The sequence below is a fragment of the Amphibalanus amphitrite genome, unplaced genomic scaffold, assembly GCF_019059575.1.
Source record: "Amphibalanus amphitrite isolate SeventyFive unplaced genomic scaffold, NRLGWU_Aamphi_draft 000386F_arrow, whole genome shotgun sequence".
Lineage (NCBI taxonomy): Eukaryota > Metazoa > Arthropoda > Thecostraca > Balanomorpha > Balanidae > Amphibalanus > Amphibalanus amphitrite.
Window position 1 is genome coordinate 21347 of NW_024881880.1, and position 21968 is coordinate 43314.

Sequence of the window (21968 nt, forward strand, 5' to 3'; positions counted from 1 at the left end):
CCCAGATGACCCCCATGACCTCCAATAGAGCTATGTGATGACCCCAACATGACCTTTGTGACCTGACGTGTCCCAGATGACCTCCGTGACCTCCAATTGAGCTCTCTGATGACTCCAAGCTGACCTCTGTGACCTGACGTGTCCCAGATGACCTCCATTTGAGCTCTGTGATGACCCCAACTTGACCTCTGTGACCTGGCGTGTCCCATATGACCTCTGTAACCTCTAAGTGACCTCTATGATGACCCCAAGCTAACTTCTGTGACCTGACGTGTCCCAGATGACCCTCATGACCTCCAATAGAGCTCTGTGATGACCCCAAGTTGACCTCTGTTACCTGACGTGTCCCAGATGACCTCCGTGACCTCCAATTGAGCTCTCTAATGACTCCAAGCTGACCTCTGTGACCTGAAGTGTCCCAGGTGACCTCCAATTGAGCTATCTGGTGACCTTTAGTTGACCTCTGTGACCTGACGTGTCCCATATGACCTCTGTGACCTCTAAGTGACCTCTCTGATGGCAACAAGCTGACCTCTGTGACCTGACGTGTCCCAGATGGCCCCAATGACCTTCAATTGAGCTCTGTGATGACCCCAAGTTGACCTCTGTGACTTGATGTGTCCCAGATGACCTCCGTGACCTCCAATTGAGCTCTGTGATGACCCTAGGTTGACCTCTGTGACCTGACGTGCCCCCAAGTTGCCCTCTGGCGTCTCAGATTACCTCCGTGGTCTCCAATTGAGCTCTGTGATGACCCCAAGTTGACCTCTGTGACCTGACGTGTCCCAGATGACCTCCGTAACCTCCAATTGTGACCTATATCTACAAATTTCTTACCTCTCTGTGACCTCAAACTCTCAGAACTCATTTCTTCTAAAGCATCGATTCTAGATGCCCTATAGCCACGAATCTCCTGTGATCGATCCCAAATTTTATGGCAAATCACGTGAGCGTTAGCAACCACAAGTCACCCAATTAATACAAAGCTTCATAATCAGAGAACATGCTTGACCTTGCTGTCTCATAAGCTCGCAAACCATAAAGGCGAATGTTCCTTTATGCGTGATAGAGTTTTCGACCTTATTGACGTTTACTACGGGATCAGCTGATCGTGTAGCCTTTTAAATTCTCGAGTAAAGCGGGTATTTAAGCCTCGTCGCAGCTACGTTCTGTCGTATCCTCCGACAAACCCCTCTTTCCTCAACATCCCTCCTTTTCCGCTACGACACAACTTGCGACGGCATATGTGTCGTAACTTGCGACGTGTCGTAGATGGACTTGCGACGCCCTGGATCCCCCCGGCCTAAAGCTGTTGTTAAGTCTTCACAGCAGGGCAATTTAACTTCATTTTCCGGCGACCGGGGCTTGTAATGCAAATACTATGCAAACGAGTTTTCTGAGAGCTCCCGCGTGGCGGGCCGGCGATAGCACGCGCGCCCTGCTCGTCTGCGATCGCTCAATGAGATGGGGGGGGGGGGGGGCACTCACACTCAACCACTGGTCGAAGGCGGACAGGTTCTCATCCATTGGACGGGCACTCACCCATTGGACGGGCACTTACCCATTGCGGCATCCGATGGGTGTCGGCGAGTAGTTGAATGGACACTCACAATGGACGAGAAGGGGGGGGGGGGGGGTACTCACCCACTGGAGGGGCACTTACTCACTGGGCCGGGCACTCACCCACCGGGCCAGGCACTCACCCACTGCGGCATCCGATGAGTGTCGGCCGTCCTGTGGTGGTAGTTGAGCACCACCACAGTAAGCACTACCGATGACGCCACCATGAACATGATACAGTTGAAGTAGGTGCCTGAAACACATCCACCAGGCGGCCGTGAGTCAGGCGGGTAAAACTGCATACAGAAAGATCCCGGGGCTATAAAACTCTGGATTTCTATTTTCTTAAGTAGAAAAGATCCCATAAACATGGCGAAGGCTAAATCTTGTGAAGGCTACACTAACAATTTAGGTTCTACCCACTTACAGCCAACCTCGGCACGCTATGGACGCATATTTTCCCCTCCCGCGACGGTACAAAGCACACGTAACGCGAGACGAACCGGTTCTCCCATCGGTGGCCCCGGCTGCGACCGGGCCTGTTTGTAGAGCACACGAACAGAGACAGGGGGTGGGAGAAGCCGGCGACTGAGGATGGCTACACGGCTGAGGGTCGCAGCAAAGGTTGAGGATCGCTACATGGGCTGAGAGTCGCAACTCGCAACACAGGCTGAGGATCGCTACATGGGCTGAGAGTCGCAACTCGCAACAAAGGCTGAGGATGATTACATGGGCTGAGAGTCGCAACTCGCAACAAAGGCTGAGGATAGCTACATGGGCTGAGAGTCGCAACTCGCAACAAAGGCTGAGGATAGCTGCACGGACTGAGAGTCGCAACAAAGGCTAAATGAGACCACAGATAGAGGGAGGAGCGTGAACGAATAGGTATGGCAAGAGGATGATGGTAACTGAATGTACAGACTGGGGATTTCTAAAAAGGTTTAAGTTACGCAAGCTACATATTGCGCGAGGGCTGATTGTGACTACTGGCTACCTAGTCTAGAGGAGGACCAGCAGACAATCCAGTGGCGGTGACTTTAAAATACGAAGTCAGGTCTTGTAGGAGGTTTGGGATCCAAACCCTCCGTTTTCCAGCACACTGAAGTTAAAAACGTAAGTACATGTAATGCACAGATGCTTTGTTACTGTTACGAGTGTTTGCAAAGCCAGAGATTTGATGAAGTGACCGACGAATTGGTATTATGCAGAGCTACGTTTATTTAATTTGAGCTGATGTAGATAAAGAGAAATATGTTTTTCCGTCAGTGATAATGCTCAACATCCGTGGCCTTTAGCTAGCAAACATTACAAGGAATATGTGCCTTCCACAGAACAAAAAACAAGTTTGCCATAAACAAGAACATAAATGGATATCATAAGCGAGCTATGATTGTGAAATGTGATAAAGGTAATCTTGTAAGTATTGGCTGGAATTGTATCCACATCGACAACTACCGTGATTAGGTAAATCAATTTGCTGTTCCACTTGAGCTATGGGGAGCTGTTACTGTAGATAAGATTTTTCGCCCCGGCTAATCATCGCAACTGCAAGCCGCTTCTAATCCTAACACCAAAACAAACGATACGCCGAGTAAATACACCCGCCAGTCTCCTTCCTTCCGCAAACAATTCGGTGGCAGTCCGGGCGTTTCAATTGGGTGCTTTCAGCCGGCCCAGTGCGCCGCAGATGGTCGCGCCCATCTCCGACCGGCAGCGGCGAAACCGAACCGCGACGTCGCCGACGTCGCACTCGACGAATCTCGCCGAGCAAAAATGTTATTTGATTCGCCGCTGCGATCGCCGGGCTGCGACCGGCGGCGGATGGGCCGCTGCCGGTCCGATATACCGCTGGTGAAGCCGGGGAGAGCCGCAAGTCTCCGGGGATCTGGCGGAGAGCCGCGGCAAACGTTCGCTACTTTGGGGATCTGGATTGGCTGGGCGCGGAGTGGATCGGCGGGGAAACGAGCACAGGGTCAGGGCTAGAGAGGGAGCGCAGCATTCGAGAGGGGTAGTTCACACATACACCAATCAACAGTGTACACAGAGCCCCCACCAAGTAACCGTCTGACAGAGCTCAGATTGACGGGCGATCGACTGAGGGTGGGCGGGGCCTTCCAATCACCGGTGGCACGGGCGGCTGACCGACGACGCGGCCCTGTGCGTCGGCAGAGACGCGTCTCGACACAGGGACGGTGGCGCTCCTCAGGGAGTGGGGGGGGGGGGCGAATCAATACCGCACGGGTGGGGTCTTCAGGAGCCGCCTCACCTGTCAGGAGCGGACGCTAATGGGCAACTCTGAGAAGCCACCGCGGCAGAGTGGTCCAGGGAGACGACAAGCGCGTCTCGACAGACCGCGACATAGCGGAGGACAGAAGAGAGCATGCCATCGAGCACAAAAGGAGGTAGCTAAGAAAGTGAGCTAAAGTCGAATTTCTACAATGTACTCGTAGTAATCAAACGCCACTCATGCAGCAAGAAAGATTTGAGCGTGCAATAAAAATGAAGAGATATAATGAAAGAATGGAGAAACAGACAAAGCTGTCATCAAACCATGCCTGTCATCCGTCGGAATCTTTGAAAGAAACATCTAACTTTTGGGCCAACTTTGCGTTGGACATCCTTCGGCCCGTAAGCGTCGCCGCTGGGTTGTTGACAATGCCGTTGAAGAAGCTCAGACGTAGTGGATTCGGTGTGTGGATGGTGGTTTTGCCGACTGAGCTGTGTGAAAATAACGAATAGCGTTCAGCCCAGTGGCTCGGAATAATCCTGTATGTACCTATCATCCAAATGGAAACGCAATCGCCATCCACGTAAAAACATTTTCTTCACTCATATAAAAATACATTCCATGCCTATTGATGGCAGATCACAACTACAAATACAGATCTTCTTAGTTATCTCGCTTTGGGCTCGATTTATTGGAATCAGTTTTGGAATCACTTTTGGTCAGTCGATAACTGTTGACGCGAATCACGATACAGCAAAGCTGCTTGCGGCGTATTTTATATTTTGGTGGCGAGCACAAACCAGACACGCTAGAAGTGGGTGGTCAACAGCTTTTTGTGTTAAAGAAATTCATTTCATTTATGCTTTAAATCAGATAAAACAGTTGATGGAGGATCATAAGACTAATATATCGATGCATCCCGCCCATCCTTTTATATTACATTAGGTTTTCACTTCTTGCTCCCGGATGACACAAATATAACCTACACGAAAGTGCACCAATCTCTGAGATCAGGTATATCACTGAGTATAGATAGTCAGTCAGCAAGTGCTGTGTTTGGGAAAAAGGGACACTGCCAATGTTGTGCCAGGTGCAGGGAGTGCTGGTGACTGTGGTGCCGTTGGTGCAGAGCTGTGCTGTGAGGTCAGGTCAGGTCAGGTCGGGTCGGGTGACTGCGCCGACCACAGCTGCTGGCTGAGCAGTCTGAGGCGGCGGTGGCGGCCGGGCAGTGCTCCCGCCCCGCCTGCGGCGGCTAGTACCTATCAGCGGCAGTCTGTCCGAGTTGGTCGGAAGCACATCGTGAGCTACGAGCGAGAAAACGATCAGCGAGAGGAGAATGGTGATACCTGCAACACGGCACAGGCGCCCAGTGAGGCGGGGCGCGCGCCGCCGCCGAATGGCCCGGAGCGCGCCGGTTACGGCCCCCTCCGACTGCCAGCGGCTCTGGGGCGCGCCAACATACGCCGCCGAGACACCGCCGAGCATGCAGTAAAACCGACAACTAGCTTCCAACAGCATACAATGAAACGAAATGAAAAGAACAGCCGACTGCCACTTAGTACATTAGTCGGCTGCCGCACACAACAGATCGCACGGTCAGAGAGCACATGGCAGATAAATGCACCAAGGAAATAAAAGCTAGCATATCTAAACGTGTTAGCGCATAAGGTGCAAGTTGAAAAATCACAATGCAATGGAGAAAAGTGTTCTGAGATTCGATTCCACAGGACCTTAGGATATTGATAACGGATGCTGGTGTAGTAGGAAATAAAATACCCTTCCGGTTGAGGTTGAGCGGCTGGATGTTTGGGATGTAGGCATTATTAATCACCCTTTATTTTCTGTTTAGGCAATCTTGTTTCGGGGTACTCATTACGAGGCACATGCAGGTTTGGAGGATCTTGTAGCTGGTATAAGCTCACGTTTGAGTATCTGCGGCTCGCAGAGGGCTGGTAAGGCCGGGATATCAAACAAACCGTTATATGGAAGAGCGCCGTCAAATCATGCAGCAGGATCAAACGACAGGAGCAAGCGGCTGAAAATCCAGTTCAAACCAGGCGAAAAGAGCCATGAGCCGGCTGTCAGCAAAACAAAGAACTCGTCCACGTGCCCCGATTGAACTCAATCCAAAATAAAGAAACAAACATAACAACAATAAGCGAAGGATCCCACCCAGGAAATGGTGCTAAAAACGAGAAGGAAAGAAGGAAGAAAACGATAAAAAGACGGTGTTTTGGGCGCTCGTGGGATGCCCTTGGGTTGCCGGCCTCCCGGTGGCGTTCGAGCCAGCATACCTATCAGAGGCACGGCGTCGCTGGTGTTCGGCATCATGGCAGCGACCAGGTTCAAGAACACGGTCAGAGAGAGTAGAATCGTCACTCCTGCAACGAGACACGGTCCCCGGTGGAGGTAGAGGCGGCAGCGGCGACGGCATACCCACCAGGCAGGGCAGGGCGACAGCGCGCGCGGGCGGGGGCGGCGGCGGGGGCGGCGGCGGCGGCGGCGGCGGGGGCGGGGGCGGCGGCGGCGGCGGCGGCGGGGGCGGGGGCGGCGGCGGCGGCGGCGGGGGCGGGGGCGGCGGCAGGGCTGGTGGTAGTCTGGTGCTGTGTGTTCCTGCGTGGTGGTCTAGCTCCGTCTGACGCTCACACAAACCTAGCGCACAAGACGACACTGAGCGGGCGACATGCGATCGTGCCTACCTATCAGGGGCACAGCCTCTGAGGTTTCTGGCATCATTTCGGTGGTGATGTTTAAGAAGAACGTCAGAGAAAGCAGAATGGTCACCTCTGTCGGAGAGCCAGAAACGGTGACACGTCATTCCGGGCGGCGCGGAGGGGAGCGGCGGGCCATGCGGCGCTCACTGCTGCGCGAGTGGAGTCCGGGGACAGCCAGTCGGTCATACACAGTCAGTCGCAAGCTTTACAGGTTAGGGCATGGTTATACTTCGGCAGTCAGCTGTATAAGAGACAAACATGTTTATTTTTTTAAGATACCACGTAAAAACACATTGCAATAAAAGCCTGGTAAGCTTGATTGCCAGAGCCACGGGCTTATATGCAGCGGAAAAAGTTTGGCAAAAGTTCTAAATGAAGGCCTAATTTGCACGTAGATGGACTTTTTTAATCATTGTTGCACTGCTCCGGGCCTACCAATTTATGGCACCATCAGGAAATAACAAATATTCTATTATCGCAGCCATGTTGTTGATTTACGACTGAAATATACCCATACATCTCTGAGAAGCCTGGGTCAACATATTCCTGAGAGCCATGCTGTGATTCAAGTGGCAGCTGGCCAAAATCACCCTTCATAAATTGTCCACTCTATCTGGCGAATGAGAAAACTTTATATCTATTTATTAAGAACACCCAAAAGCAACATCAGCAACGAAGTGTTAAAAAGTATTACAGCATTAAACTATTGCTTACTTTTTGCCCAAAAAGACAGTTAACACAACAGGAATCTGTAACTTATTTAGCATTGAGCTCATCTTAGTTGACAATGCCATATTGGTAGCGTTTAAACTGACGTTTACTTTATATAAGCTTTTAGAAAAATGCATGCTTTGTTTGTTTGTTGTGTTGGGTTAGGCCCTTTCGGTCCATTGAGACCATTTCAGAGCCGGGAGGATGATAGGATATAGGGGGAGACATTGGTCTGGGCAGGCACCCTAGTGAGTCGCCGGGGCTGAGCCCGTCCAGAGGACAGGCCACCCAGCCCCAAGGCACTCACTGCACCCGGCTACGGGGTGCGCTCCCTCGGGAGCAGCGGTGCCGCTCCAAGGGAGCAGCCCGCATGAGATAAAGTTGCCTGTCCAGCCCGGAGGGGGGTTGCGGCGTGGAGAAGGATTTCAGTATCCTGAGGATAGAAGCACGGAACGGTGAAAATGCATGCTGTATTCTAGTTATTTATCAATTAAGTAGTTATTTATTCGTTTATCAAGAAGTAATGTTAAAAGGAAAATCACCATTCTTAGCAAAGAATATGCACAGGCTTTCTCCGTCGAACAACAGCTGATACCATTTTATGCCTGGTGGAAGTCGTTACATGCTGCAAAAATTAATTGAAATTTCACAATGCAAATACGTATTTTACTCAAAAAATGTTCTTAAACGTCTCAGAACATTCGTACTAAAAGTACAAAGATCCGCTCGTTAAAGAAAGGTACAATAGTATAAAAATAAAATAGTCGTGTATTTGAAAACAAAACCGAGGCATGTCCCTATAATCATTTGGTGGTCAGTTTGAGATCCTTCAAAGTGGTCCAAATAAAACTGTGTGGCCTGCCATGTTCGACGGAGAGTTTTTCAATGTGTGATGTATGTGGGTTGTCATCGCATGCAACATAAACATGCGAGAAAGCAGCAAGCCATGCTATTGGTAGTATTTCAAGGTCCGATTACGAGCATGAATATGCTGGAAAGTTGGGTCCTATGTTTAGCAGACCAATTTTTAGGAATCATTGAGACTTTTCGTTGATACAGTGCTTACTGAGTTAAAAAACTGTCCCTTAATGCCAAATTCCGCTTTCATTAGAACATATTAGAGCTAGTTGAATCGGTCGTAGAACTGTTAGACAATTTCAATTAGTTTTAATATACCTAGCTTTATTAACTAATTATGTAGCATCTCAAATATCGAGCCGAAACCCGACACATGTCTGTCGCGCACCTGTGCTGAAGTGAAGCCAGTGTCGCTGCAGCAACAGCTTCCAAATGCCTATCGGCCGATTGGACTTTTCGCCGGCACTGGGTCGGGGCCAGGCGTTCTCCGAAAGGGCTGCGTCTCTTCACGCACCACTCAACCGCAGCTCTGCCGAGATCAATGTGCAGAAGTGGTCTGTTTTCCGCAATGTCGCCAAAACAGCTCGCCGCGGGAAGTCAAGAGGCAGCTGCTTCGGACGCCCGGCCCCCCATTGTGCCTCTCAGACAGCGACCTCCGTGGGCCACTGCTATCGGCACCCAGTCAGCGGCAGGGCCGATATTTCAACCCAGCGGGGCGGTGATTCGGCCTTGGAGCTCCACTAAAAACGCTCGCCAGATAAACAGTGGCTGTCTTTATTTTGATTCCTTTAGACTGTTCGAAACTGCCACATGGTTCATGTGATATGCAATTCTATAAAATGATTCCATTCGCAAACTATTCGTAATGTCACCAGGACCCGGCAATAATATTTGAATTATTAAACATTCGAAACTTATGGTGACATGAAACGAGTAGTCTTTAATGACGATTCTCAATTTAAACACGAAAAGTCTCAATGAAAATAAAACCACCCTCTCTCGGATAGGCGTTTGTTAGCTGCAGACAGGCTGAGTGCGTGCATGCCATGCCGGTTACTGTCCAACATTCACAGCGTGCCATTTAGTTCAGCAGTTTATTGATGCCAGGATGTCTGCAGAAAGCGTTCGTGAATAGCTCAACGGCCTTTATAGTGGATGAAAATGTGAAGATAGAGCGATGCGCGACGGAACAATGGGGCCATACATTTACGTGGTGATTCTGTTACGACTATTTGAAAGAGTTATGGTGAGAGTGCGCCTAGAAATGTACGCCTTGTCAGTTTGAATGAGAATCGTAGGTAGTTTAAAAATAAGCTGTAATTGGCATTAAATGAACAGCTCATGCTTATATACCAAATTCAATTTGAGAGAGGAATGTGATATAGCTCATAACTTGCTACAATCAAACAACGTCAACTGACATTCATTGTGGCAATCATGAGCTGCATCTTTGAATCAAGTATTCAAGACAAAATAATTAAGTTAATCCAAGGGCTGTTACTCAGCAGAGCGCATTCTGTTGACACCAACGTGTGTTCTGTACGGCCCACTCGCTCTCTGCTAGAGTGGTTCTGGTGTGAGACTGCGAGCCTGTTAGCTCCCGTGGCTCCGGCTGAAGTGTTTGAGACTGGGAGCCTGTTAGCCCCCGTGGCTCAGGCTGAAGTGTGTGAGACTGGGAGCCTGTTAGCTCCCGTGGCTCCGGCTGAAGTGCGGGGTTTCATCCTAGGCCGTGTCGGACTGTGTCATTGGAAATGTCACGACTGTGTCGGAGTGCCAGAAGCGATGTCAGGACTGTGTCGGCCCGTGTCATTGGAAGTGTTAGGACTGTGTCGGGCGGTGTCGTCTAACAGACCAGCACGCGAGCACGGACACTGGTGGGCACACTGCGCTCAGCGGCGTTAGAGACGAGCTCTGCAGACTATCGTCTGTTTAGTCACTGCGCAGACACACATACAGACAAGTCAGCAGACATTTCAGACGGACGGACGGACACTTGATCACACCAGCTCAGGCCGCCAAGCCACAAACCGGGGCAGTTCCAACTATCCTACAATTTTTAGATTACTTAGCTGATCATCGTTTCCTTTTGATCGCGACTGCCCAAAACCGATTGGGATAATCTGAATTATGTAGTTCTTTGACAGGTGCTGCATTTTTGGTATTGCATATTCCGGGTTTATAAAGCTTTCGTAGAGCGCGGTTCTCGCATGGCAGTTGAATACTTGGAAGAAAGAAGTTTGACCAGTAGGTCATTACTGAATAATCGATAGTCGGAAAGAATGGCAAAATCAATGAAAATCAGATGGAACAGTAACCTTTTGCTCATAACTAAAAAAGCTAAAAAACAAATCCATTTGGATTTGTTTTAGCCAACTTTAGTTATGAGCAAATGGTTACTATTCCATCTGATTTCCATTATAATCATAATCATGCTCCAAAAAGCGTTTCACACCATTCAAAATAAATGAAGAAACAAATAAAACAAAACGATATCATCATTAGGTTAAAAAATGGTTTGGGTGCGAAAAATGAGATCGGAAAGAGAGCATAGAAAGGGACGAGAGGAATGATAAGGAGGGATAGAGGGGATAGCGTAAAGAGAGGCAGAGAGTGAGAGCGAGAGCAAAAGATGAAGAGAAAGCGGGAAAGAGCGAGAGCGAACGAGTGAGTGAGTGAGTGAGTGAGTGAGTGAGTGAGAGAGGAAGAGAGAGAGTGAGCGAGAGAGATAGAGAGAGAGAAAGAGAGAGAGAGAGAGAGAGAGAGAGAGAGAGAGAGAGAGAGAGAGAGAGAGAGAGAGAGAGAGAGAGAGAGAGAGAGAGAGAGAGAGAGAGAGAGAGAGAGAGAGAGAGAGAGCGACCGAGAGCGAGAGCGAAGGAGCGAAAGACAGAATCGCGGCGCTGTCTGGCCGCCCAACTGGAAGGCTGTGGCGGCGCCGACGTTAGCCTAATTACTCAGTGACGAAGGACGGAAAACGTCGGGCGGTGATGGGCGGCAAGAGACGTGCTGGGATTACGTGGCAGACCGACGGATCAGCTGACGGGCCCACCAACGACCTCGTCCGCGGATAGGGCGCAGTAAAAACCCGGCGAGAAACACTACATGGAAGCCAGCGGGCCGACAGGGTGCCGGCAAAAAAAAGCAGCGGCAAGGGAGACAGGTAAGAAGACGGATCGAGGATGGGGAGAAAAGGAGAAAAAGACATAGATGAATGGTGACAGGAACTGGAGAGGAAGGGAGAGGAGACTAAAAAAGAGAAGAGGGTGAATGACGGACGCCTGAGGGTAGGGTCAGAGGGTGAGAGGGTGTCCGTCGGCCGCACGCTGACGGCAGCTAGTGAATTGGAAGGGCAAGGGTCTCGGTGTTTTGGTCGGTCAGCCGATGGTCACCGCACCACCAACCGACCGGCAGCCCAGACGCTCTGACGTAGGAGAATCCCCTCAAAGGCACCGGAGCAGTGTCAGCAGCAGAAGGGGTGTGGTCCAGCGGGGCTTCTCTGATTGACACGTGTCGCTCTTGTAAGAGAGCGGGTACAGCGTACCGCTTCCTCCGCAGAAGCGTTGATTAGATTACACTTGTTTATAGGACTGTGGGGGCGAGTTTAAGGCACCTGACACCCCCCCCCATTATTTCAAGGCTAGCATGGGATAAGCCAGGCCATTCAGCAGACTGTCTGTTTGATGGCGGGCTGCAGCTTCGCGTCGGCCGAATCTTCACCCAATCGCAAGCCGACGAGCGAGCCGACTGACTTCGCATTTAGTGCATTGCACCCAAGGGTCCCGAGCTATCGCTTCATTCAGACTACCGGCGTTTGTGGCTTGGCGCTCTGAACATGGCGGGCGTCTGGCATCGCTACCGTTGCGTTATTTAGTGAGCGTGCGTTCAGGTGTTCAGCTTTTAGCAGTCATCCTTGATCGACCGACCCTAAGCCCGATAAATCCATTTCGGCAGCCGAGACAGCGACCTGGATCGCCACCAATTATCACAGCCCAATCACCAGGGTCTGTCACAGAGTATGACAAACTAATATCACGGAAAATAATTCCCAAATAATAAAAGTGCGACCCAGGACACGAGAGCAGGCGTCGGTCGGGACCTCGCATCAGCACAGCCATTTGCTGACGCTGCTTTATGATCACGCCGACGGGTTACGGTGTCATTCGTCAGCTCCGCCGGGCTCCGATGGCATCGGCAGTGACGGTGTCACGCGCGCGCCGATATGTAATAACCGCGGCGGAGGCAGTCGGCCGCGCCGCCAGCGACATGAACGCCCAGGAGAGAAGGGAAGGCGTGCCGTGTACTGTCCGGCACGCGGCTCAGTGGAGCTGGCTGCTCTCCTATTGACGGCCAATTTTAACTGTGTGAGAAGATATGAATTGCATCAAGTATTAAAATCAAAATGATTACATCAAAATGAAGAACAATTATTTTTCAAAACTTGAAAACACATATGTAGTTATTAAAGCAATGTTGAATGACTTAATTCAAAACATTCTTCTGCTTGCAGAACCTACTAGCTGTTTCCAAAAACGGTGCGAGGTCTCGATCGGTCAATGCTCTCGGTTTCAGTCAGTGCTCTATGCAATGGTCTCAATGAGCTCCCCTGCCAAACGCCGCGCTCCCCCGGCCACTGTCTCGGCTGCTTACCGACCTGAAGCGGCGCCCCATTCGTCGTTCGCCTCCTCTAGCGGGTTCGAGTGGCTGTGATTTACCGATATTCAGAAGTATTGGACAAATTCGGCCCGGCTATGGTCGCAACCGCTATTGTGAGTTGATACATTCATGGATTTTACGAGCCCGTGCGGGTTTACGACTTCCCGCTTTGAATAACCTTTGCATAGAGAAGTGAACTGAGAGAATGAGTTACTTGGCTGCCGTTTGTAGGATAAGAAATGTTCCTGAAATATCCTGAAACAATATTTATTCGATAAACAAACGGATGACGTTCAAATTTCTGTGCAATAATAAACAATATCGGTTGATTTTTTTCAACTGAACCGATACTTGTTATCGTTCCACTTCATCCAATAGGGAAAGATAGAAAATTGCTGGGCCCAGTTGTCTTATGAGACGTTTGATATTAGTTCTTTTTCTAGCCTCTAGATATATTGGAACGTTTTATTAACTTCTGCCAGCAACAGGCAATCGAACCGATTTTCAGTGATAACTGAAAATCGGTCATGACAAGCTGGACGGTGGGCACCGTCTGCGATGCGTTTAGAAATGACAATATTTCCGAGTCAATTCAACAGCCACAAGGACACCGGCGGGAGGCGGTGACGGGTGGGGCGCCGCCCCAGGCCCGTATGTCTCACCCTGCCCCGAGGCACGTCGCAAAGGTCACGGCGGAGCCGGCGACCAGACTTACCTAGCGTGAGTTTCTCTCCGGAGTCGGGAGGGAGCGTGAAGCCCAGCAGGGCCATGGAGGATATGAGGACACAGGGGATGATGAGGGTGGAGAAGTAGTACAGCGTTCTCCGGCGAATCTGTATCGTGAACGTGATGTCCACGTAGGGCGTCGGACAGCATTCGTACACTATCACATTCCGCTTTCCCGGTAATCCTGGAACACAAATATATGGTAGTCAGGGCACATTTTTCTGATATTATGAGGAAGTAATAACTGACTTTGCAAATAATGAAACTGATCGGTAATTTATGCATAAAATAATAATATATACTGGAGTTAAAATTGCCCGTTGAAATTACCTATTGCAATCCCGTTGACTGATGAGTTACATAAGATCAAAAGATACACCATACACAGTTGCACATAAACACCTCTATTTATTAATTTTATTTTCAAAAGTTTTGCTGAAACGGTTTCCTATGATGTGTGACTTCTCTTGTTTTAAGGATTCTAGCACAAAAGTGAATATAAAGGAGGCCAGGATCATTCAATTTCCGTTGTTGAGCGGCAAACAACCTTGTTTGCGGGAGAAGTGCTAATTTGCACAGTCTGGAACGGCTTCAACCATTTCCGAGAGTTGACTTCGCTTCTCACCCGTGGTTTTCGGCAGCAAATAACGTCGTTCAAAAGGAACTTTGTTCTTTCATGTCGCGTCCTTCACCGCAAGGGTTCTAGAACTCGGTTCGAGCTCTGCGGTACAGCATAACATCCAGGCGCCTACCTTACTGCCATCTGGCGGCCGTTTAGTAAGCTAGTGTTGCGCCGACTGTGCCCACTAGAGATGTCAATCGGATACCAACTTTTTGGTGTACCGATACCAAACCGATACCAGCTTGGTATTTGGTATTTGAATCGTAATGTGTTTGGTATTTTGTTGGTATCATGAACCCTCTCTAATGTATAAGAGGCTAAGGTAAAAAAGTTGCTATTTCCCTCATTTTCCCAAGTCGGTTTGGTTTCGGTATTTCCTCGCCGTTTTGGTTGGTATTTGGTTTGGTATTGGTATTCTGAATTTCCGTAATTGACATCACTAGTGTCCACTGTGCAGACTGGGTGTTCCACTAAATAAACGTAGCATTGAGACTGCAGGCCTTTGCTGCAGTCGACAGTCGTCATTATTGCTGGTGGAATTATGAGTCACGAATTTTATTGATTTTACGCTTGACAGTGGGCAATGGGAAATGGACAATATTGGGAGATAATGAACATGTCATACATTTGTGTTTCACACCGTACCGGTAACCCAAAAATTGCAAAACAGAAACTGTATGACTCACGGGAAATACAAGTTCTCGATATAGCGTGCTAAATCCGGCTCATCTAGCGTGTAGTGGGGTCTGATGGCAGGATCCCGTGACCGGACCCCTATCGCCGTGCCGTCTCGGGCGGCCGACGCCGCGCCGCTCCAGCTCAGCACGCTCACGCACCGTGTCGAGCGCCGCTCCGCAGAACCAGCCCCGTTCCGGCCGACCTCCGCCGGCTGATTGCCCGCTGAACGATCGAGCGCTGTCCGTAGCCGAGAGTGGAACGGAAACGGGAGGAACACAGGATGGACACGGAATGGACACGGAACGGACACGGAACGGACACGGAACGGACATGGAACGGACACGGAACGGACACGGAACGGACACGGAACGGACACGGAACGGACACGGAACGGACACGGAACGGACACGGAACGTTCAACGGACACGGAACGGACACGAGAGTGCAACGAATGAACAGCCAGTAATGAGACGTCTCTTTGAACAGGGATCCTAAACCGAGACCCTGCCACTAATATGGTCAAATCAGCACACACATCAATGACCATTTTTAACCGATGGATGAGACAGGATGTAACGAAGATAGACGGACTGAACAGACACGTAGCCAACAGGGAATGGTCTCGACCACGGACCTTCCCGCTCGCCGCCCGGGGAACGGGTGCCGACGTCTGTATCGACCGCAGGGATCCTTGTTGACCGTGCAGAGGCGCCGTTCGACATACCAATGCCGACATGTTGTTGCGGCGCCTGCAGACGGCGCGTCGGTCCGTCTGGTTCACAGCGGAGCAGATGAGCACACATACGGGCGCATGGGGGCGGGTCCCGCGGGAGCCGCGCGGCTTTGAGCCCGTTACCAGCCAGCGCTGGCCCGCCGGTGTTTTGAGCAGCGAGCGATCAGCGAAATGCTGCAGCTGCATAAAAACTGTGTAGGGAGCTTCTCTGAAAATATGCGGTGTGGGTATTCGCTATGTGATATTAGATTCTGCGTGGATATCGTGCGTTGCATAACAAGAAAACACACGCCTTTTAGTATTGTGAGTTACCGACAGACTTGCTTGCATAGCAGATATTGAACTTAAATTCTAACCAAAATGACATTTCATTTGTGCTTGGAGGTTAATATCCTTTATACAATTTACATCGACCTCTTAGCTCCTACAGCCTATCCTTCTGCCTAACACCACACTCATTCCATTTACTATGCAATGCTATACAGCTAATAAATAATCGTTAAATATACTCCTTGCTTTCTGACCGAATGATTTGTGCAATAAATAGTACGTTCAAGCATGAACCCTATTTCGTTGTTACTGTAACAAAAGATCGTGATAGTTCAAGTTTCATATTCGATCTTCGAAGACACAATGGTCTACAATCTCTAACCACTTAACTGGTGGCCGATTATATCTGAGGATAAGCCTCAGCTATGCCCGCTCGCGATGAGGAATGGTTCTCCAGCCCGCCGCTCTCTGCGGGGCCATAATTGCACGTCTGATACAGGGGAGAGGCGGCCCAGCGGCGGCGGCGGCGGCGACCGCGTGCAAAATTCAGAGGACCGCCCTCAGTGCGAGCCTCTGGAGAGTGCCGGCGCGGCGGCACCGGTCAGCCGGGCGACGCTCGGCGGACGGGGCTGAGGTGCGGCCGGCACTGATTGGGATTTAGGGCCGATCCCAGGGCGGCCAGCGCCTCCTCGGTTCTCAGAGGTGATCAGCGCCCGCCGCCAGAAACACGGCTGTGACCGCCAAACGGTCAGTGAGGTCGAGAGTGGTGCCAATGGGAGAAGTAGCCGCGAGTCAGACTTGATAGATAAACGGTTACGGCGTGTAATACCGCCACACAGAACAGCTGAGGAACTGAGTTTGCTCCAATGCATTTATTAGTTTACAACAATCCTCCCATACTCAGTGAACACATGCCAACTTTGCAGACGGCCGTTTCATGGTAATTGCCACAATGTTGCATTACCATTTGTGTGTACACTTCTGTGAACTTTGAAACACAATAACCACAGCTCACTGCAAGTGTTTTCCTCTAGAAATTATGGCTCTGATATTGCATCATGAACACCCAACTAAATATTACTAAGTAAAAAAGCTGTGGGTTCGTTCACGAAAAGCAGTGAAAGAAAAATATTCTTAGAGGGAGAATGAGGTGGGGCAATGAGGTAAAGAAGTAAACAAGGGAGGAGAGAAAAGAGAAATAAAAGGGAAGGAAATGAATAATTTTTTAAGAGAAAGGGAGAGAGTGGAGAAACGGAATGCGTTTGGAAGGGTGCATTAGCCACTACCGGTGTGATCAGAGGAGGTCGGCCGGGTCACTCCCCTTCCCGGGAGTTCCGACCCTGAGACAAACTCATTACCGAGCTGCTCGCCGGAGCCGGCTGCCCTTCCACTAATGAACGGGCCAGCAGTGGGAGCGGCTCGGCGCCGAGACTGCGCCCCGTGACCCGGACAGCTGGCAGTGGAGCAGTCAGAGGAGCGACAGAGGAGAGACAGAGGGGAGACAGAGGAGAGACAGACGGGAGTCAGAGGGGAGACAGACGGGAGGCGGAGGAGAGTCAGAGGGGAGACTGACGGGAGACAGACGGGAGGCGGAGGAGAGTCAGAGGGGAGACAGAGGAGAGACTGACGGGAGGCGGAGGAGAGTCAGAGAGGGACAGACGGGAGACGGAGGGGAGACGGAGGAGAGTTAGAGGGGAGATATTGTATTGTATTGTATTGTATTGTATTGTATTGTATTGTATTGTATTTACGATCATGGGCGATCCACACATGGCGTGGCGATTACTGCTGGTGGGAGACAGACGGGATACGGACGGGATATAGACGGGATACAGACGGGAGACAGACGGGAGACAGAGGTGAGCTGGTGGAGCGACTGGTGAGACCCAGAGGTGTAACAGGTATGGATGGGAGCTGGCTCAGAGTCAGAGGTACTAAGGCAGTGTCCCAGAGGTGAGGAGACGGTGAGCCAGAGGCAACCTCAGAAGGACAGCTGGAGTTAATGCCTGGCGAAAGCATCGATTGCAACTACTGATGGAAAGAGCAATCAGTGATCACTTACAGTTTTGCCTACTTTTTATCAGCGAAGTTACTCTGTGACACAAAGAGCGCGGCATTAGAAGCTTCGTGCACTTCAGTTATCTAGAGAATGTACGCTGGTATTTCGTGGTTCGGAAGCTAGTTTCAGGATCGCAAAACTAAGCAACACCCGCACATCATCATGGACCTGAGAGCAATAGCGTGTCGAGTACGTTTTTCCGCGCAGCCTGTTGACCGTCGTGGCGCGACGGCGGCAAATATGGCGCACGGGCGGCGGCCAAAAACAGCGGCTCGGCGCGGCGCGGCGGCCAAAAACAGCGGCGCGGCGCGGCGCGGCGCGGCGCGGCGCGGCGCGCGGACGGCCTCTGGTCGATGCTGCAAACACCACGGTCGGGAATCCCAAGCGTCCGAGCTGGCCGGCGGGCGGCCGCGCGCGCCGGAGATGGGAGCGTAGATCACCGTCTGCCGGGCGGCGGCGCCGAGCGGCCGCGTTACCGGCACTAGAACGCCGCATTACCCGACCACCACCGCATCAGGGCAGTTGGCTGGACGTTTAAACGGAGCCCACTTCACCGTCAACTTCGAATACTGTGCTGCGGAATTTATTGAATCGAATTTATCTTTTTTACTTAGAAGGCATACTTGGAAGACTTATTCAATGACGATGGTATAGTTTGCTTTTCTGCTGTAAAACGAATTTTGCACTTCTCCCTTGAATTTACCGTACATTATCACCGTACATTATCCACCAGAATTACTCAAACTGGTGACAGCAACCCGTGAGCAGTTGTTAAGTGTCGTTAGGCAATTTTCGTTTTCATAAATTACCTTTAGTTACTTACACACTTCGAAAAAAACTATCAGAACAGATTTGCGAGAGCAAGACATTTTAACGTTGAGTAGGGAAGCTGGTGCCCATTTAACTTTTCTTCGAAGCAATTTCATTTTAATTGGATGAGGCTTTGAAACAATTCAGCCACCCGCTTAGACCTAAGAAATATGTTGATCTCATAATAACACTTACAAAGTGGTTGCAGGATCTGGCCAAAGATATTGAGGCACAACATAGCAGTGGTGAAGATAAACTTGCTGTGTTGTAACTTGACTTTAAATGCTAGCAGCTTGGATCAGTACAATGGTGATTTGAGATTTCATCATAAGCTAACTCTTGAGGCGCCCTTAACCCTCGCCGGACCTATCGGTTTTCTACATACGTGTTACGGGCGGCTGTGGCCGCCCGTTGTGGCACGCCTGGCGCCGCCCGTGGCGCCTCCCCGGCTGGCCGCGCCCGGCGCCGCCCCTGCCGCGTGGCCCTGGGGCGGGGTCGGCGGCTAGCCCTGGCTGGGCGGGCGGCGGCCCGGGAGACGGGATCGGAGGGACGTGTGGAGCGGTACGCGCTTGTGCTCCCTAAACTGCAAATAGAGTGACGTTCGGATCCGGTGTGTTCAGCTCCCGCAACATTTGGCGCGGTCGGTAGGACCGGCGACGGCAACGGTGAGTCTGTTGTGTTATTATCGTTTGGCATGATTGTGTTTAGACTGTAGCCGATTAACTAATGGCCGGAGCCGAGCGGTCTGCTCGGATCAGTGGTGGATGAGGGGACGGTAGGGTTACCGCAGGCATTTTTCGGGGCGGTTAGCCTTGATTATTTATTATTATTATTTAGAGACTGAGTAGTATCGCAGGCGGTTAGCCTGTGAGACAGCGTCGTGCTTTTTTGATAGGGTAAACGGCTATTGCCTCTGTTGGATGGTGCCGCACTCGACTATGCGCGGCCCCTGTATGAGACAGGTAAAAGTTATTGAAACATAAAGGAGGAAACACTGATACGGAACGAACATCGAGTGGGTCGGTAGCATTAGCCTAGCGTGACGCCGAAACTGAGCGCGCGATGCTCCAGGACACAGTAAGTCAGCTTCAACAGGAGGTTGGGCAGCTGCAGTCGTCCTTGGAGGCACTCACTGTTGCTCGTTTCAGCCCTGATACGTCCAAAACTAGCGGGTGTTACGGGTGTGGTGCTCCTGACCATTTTCGGCGGGACTGCCCAGTGGGGCGTCTTGGTCAGCTGAGGTCCGGGACACCGGGGTCACAAAGTTGAGGTGTCCCTCGTGGGGAGGGGAGGCCGCAGTCGAGGTGGGTGCCCGTTAGTCGCTTCCAGCGCTGACCCACCTCGACCGATGTGTCTTCTCGATCCGGTTTTGCGGCAGAACAGGAGCGTGACCGGTCTATTATGTGACTAGGTCAGGATGTGTGTCAAAGGTTTCAGGCGGGAAATCAAATTTGGTCCCTCCTGATCGAAACCGAAAGTAGTGGAAGACCCTGTTACATCAAGTAGGGTGGGTGGGCAGATATTGACTTGTGCTGCTAAGAAGTGCTCGTGAACCAAAAGGTGATTGTATTTTTAAGTTTCAGATGGACCCTACGCGGCTGGAGCTAGACAGCCTCTGGACGGCTGTTGCCGAGGAAAGGGCCGAGCGCGAGCGACTGGAGGAACAGCTTCAGGGTCTCCTCAGAGGGCTCTCGGGAGGTGGTATGCCTTCCGCGGACGCCGGGCTGCCGCTGATCGTGCAGCAGGACGCGGAGCTGACTGAGGTGGTGACGGAGATGCCGTCCTCCGCACTGTGGTCGTCGCCGGCGCCGTCGGACTCGGACCTGGTGGAGGTGGTGGTGGAGGTCCCACCCGCGGATGGTGGTGCCGCGGGTGAAGCCATGTGGGGGACGCAGCCAGATGGAGAATCGTTCCCGTCTCCTGACAGGAGACGCCCGGGAGACGGCGAGGAGGGCGGCGGACGACCACCCGTATCTCCGACCGCCGCCATCCTGGCGGAGGTTTCAGTCGCGGTCGACGGTGCCGACATATTGGGCGAAATTCTGGGCGAGCCGGTATCTCCGGCCGCCGCCATCCTGGCGGGGGCTTCAGTCGGGGTCGACGGTGCCGACATATTGGGTGAGATTCTGGGCGACCCGATCGACACGGACTTTGGATTGGGGGACATCGCTGAGGGGTCCGGCGGTTCGCCGGAGGCTGGTCCGCCGGGGTCCGCCGTGCTCTTAATAGGAGATTCTATGCTGAGCAGGGCGGACTTCCGGTGTGACCCCCCTCGGCGCCTGTCCGTGTGCGCGGTCCCCGGGCTGACTCTGAGCCGCTGGCTGCGGTCAAGCGCGACCGAAGTAAGGGCGTGGGTCTGTGGGAAAGGGGAGCTGACGGACCTCCAAGTCATCTTATGGCTGGGCGGTAATGACGTTTACCCAAGGGGGGCCGCCTTCGACCCGGTCACGGTGGTGGCGACGCTGGGGCGGCTGAAGGAGACCATCATCGACACCCGTAGCCTTGGTTGCGCCGTGACCATCCTCGGCGTGACGCCGCGGCCGGCCCGCGACGGTGGCAGAGTGTGGGAGTCCACCCCGGCCTTCTGGCTCGAACGGGCGCTGTGCGAACTGTGCCGCGAGACCGACTCCACTTTCGTCGCGCTCGGCCGACGCCTCTGCCGGCGGGAGGGGAGGAAACGGCGCTTTAAGATGGACGGCAGGTTCTTCTCGGCTGACGGGGTCCACCTCAGCGCCGCCGGCTACCGGCGACTGATGGACTACCTGCCGGGGTGGCTCAGGCGCGGCCGACGCTAGGCGGCATGTGTGAGGGCGCTCGGGACGGTGTGTATGAATGTATGATTCGAAGTTGTCGTTTTTGTTGTTGTTGTGTTTTGTTGAGGCTGTTTTTGGTGTGGTTGTCATGCGGGGGGTCACTCGTGCTCGTGGGATGACTCGTGCTCATGTGGGGGAGGGGTGTTACGGGCGGCTGTGGCCGCCCGTTGTGGCACGCCTGGCGCCGCCCGTGGCGCCTCCCCGGCTGGCCGCGCCCGGCGCCGCCCCTGCCGCGTGGCCCTGGGGCGGGGTCGGCGGCTAGCCCTGGCTGGGCGGGCGGCGGCCCGGGAGACGGGATCGGAGGGACGTGTGGAGCGGTACGCGCTTGTGCTCCCTAAACTGCAAATAGAGTGACGTTCGGATCCGGTGTGTTCAGCTCCCGCAACATACGCGCCGGCCGAGGAAGGGGGGGGGGGGGCGGGTACGACCCCCCCTCGCCGTTTCGCCCCTGGTGGAGCTAGCGCGTCGCGGAAAAAACGAGCGTGTGCGCCGTTACGAGACGCAGAGATTGGTACCCGATTTTAAGGTCCTAGGTCA

The 21968-nt window shown here is 52.1% G+C and overlaps 2 protein-coding genes across 3 annotated transcripts in view; one reads left to right on the forward strand and one right to left on the reverse strand.

The window, feature by feature from the left end:
* The window catches only part of LOC122390199 (neuronal acetylcholine receptor subunit alpha-7-like), a 69576-nt gene that overhangs the window by 11216 nt on the left and 36392 nt on the right, over positions 1-21968 (reverse strand). The window contains exons 7-9 of one of the 2 annotated variants that reach the window (XM_043382926.1): positions 13436-13630; positions 6082-6168; positions 1704-1813 (exon numbers count right to left, since the gene is read on the reverse strand). In XM_043382926.1, coding sequence (XP_043238861.1) covers positions 1704-1813; positions 6082-6168; positions 13436-13630 — 392 coding nt within the window. Of the gene's footprint in view, positions 1-1703; positions 1814-6081; positions 6169-6486; positions 6574-13435; positions 13631-21968 lie in introns of both variants that reach the window. The other variant, XM_043382927.1, reaches the window with a different exon arrangement.
* Positions 19033-21793, forward strand: LOC122390200. Its single transcript, XM_043382929.1, has 2 exons — positions 19033-19283; positions 20202-21793. The coding sequence occupies exon 2, from the start codon at positions 20202-20204 to the stop codon at positions 21411-21413; it is 1212 nt and encodes a 403-aa protein (XP_043238864.1). The 5' UTR covers positions 19033-19283; the 3' UTR covers positions 21414-21793.

Excerpts from the sequence above, each read along its gene's own strand:
- LOC122390200 (XM_043382929.1), top strand. The coding sequence starts at position 20,202 with ATGGACCCTACGCGGCTGGAGCTAGACAGCCTCTGGACGGCTGTTGCC.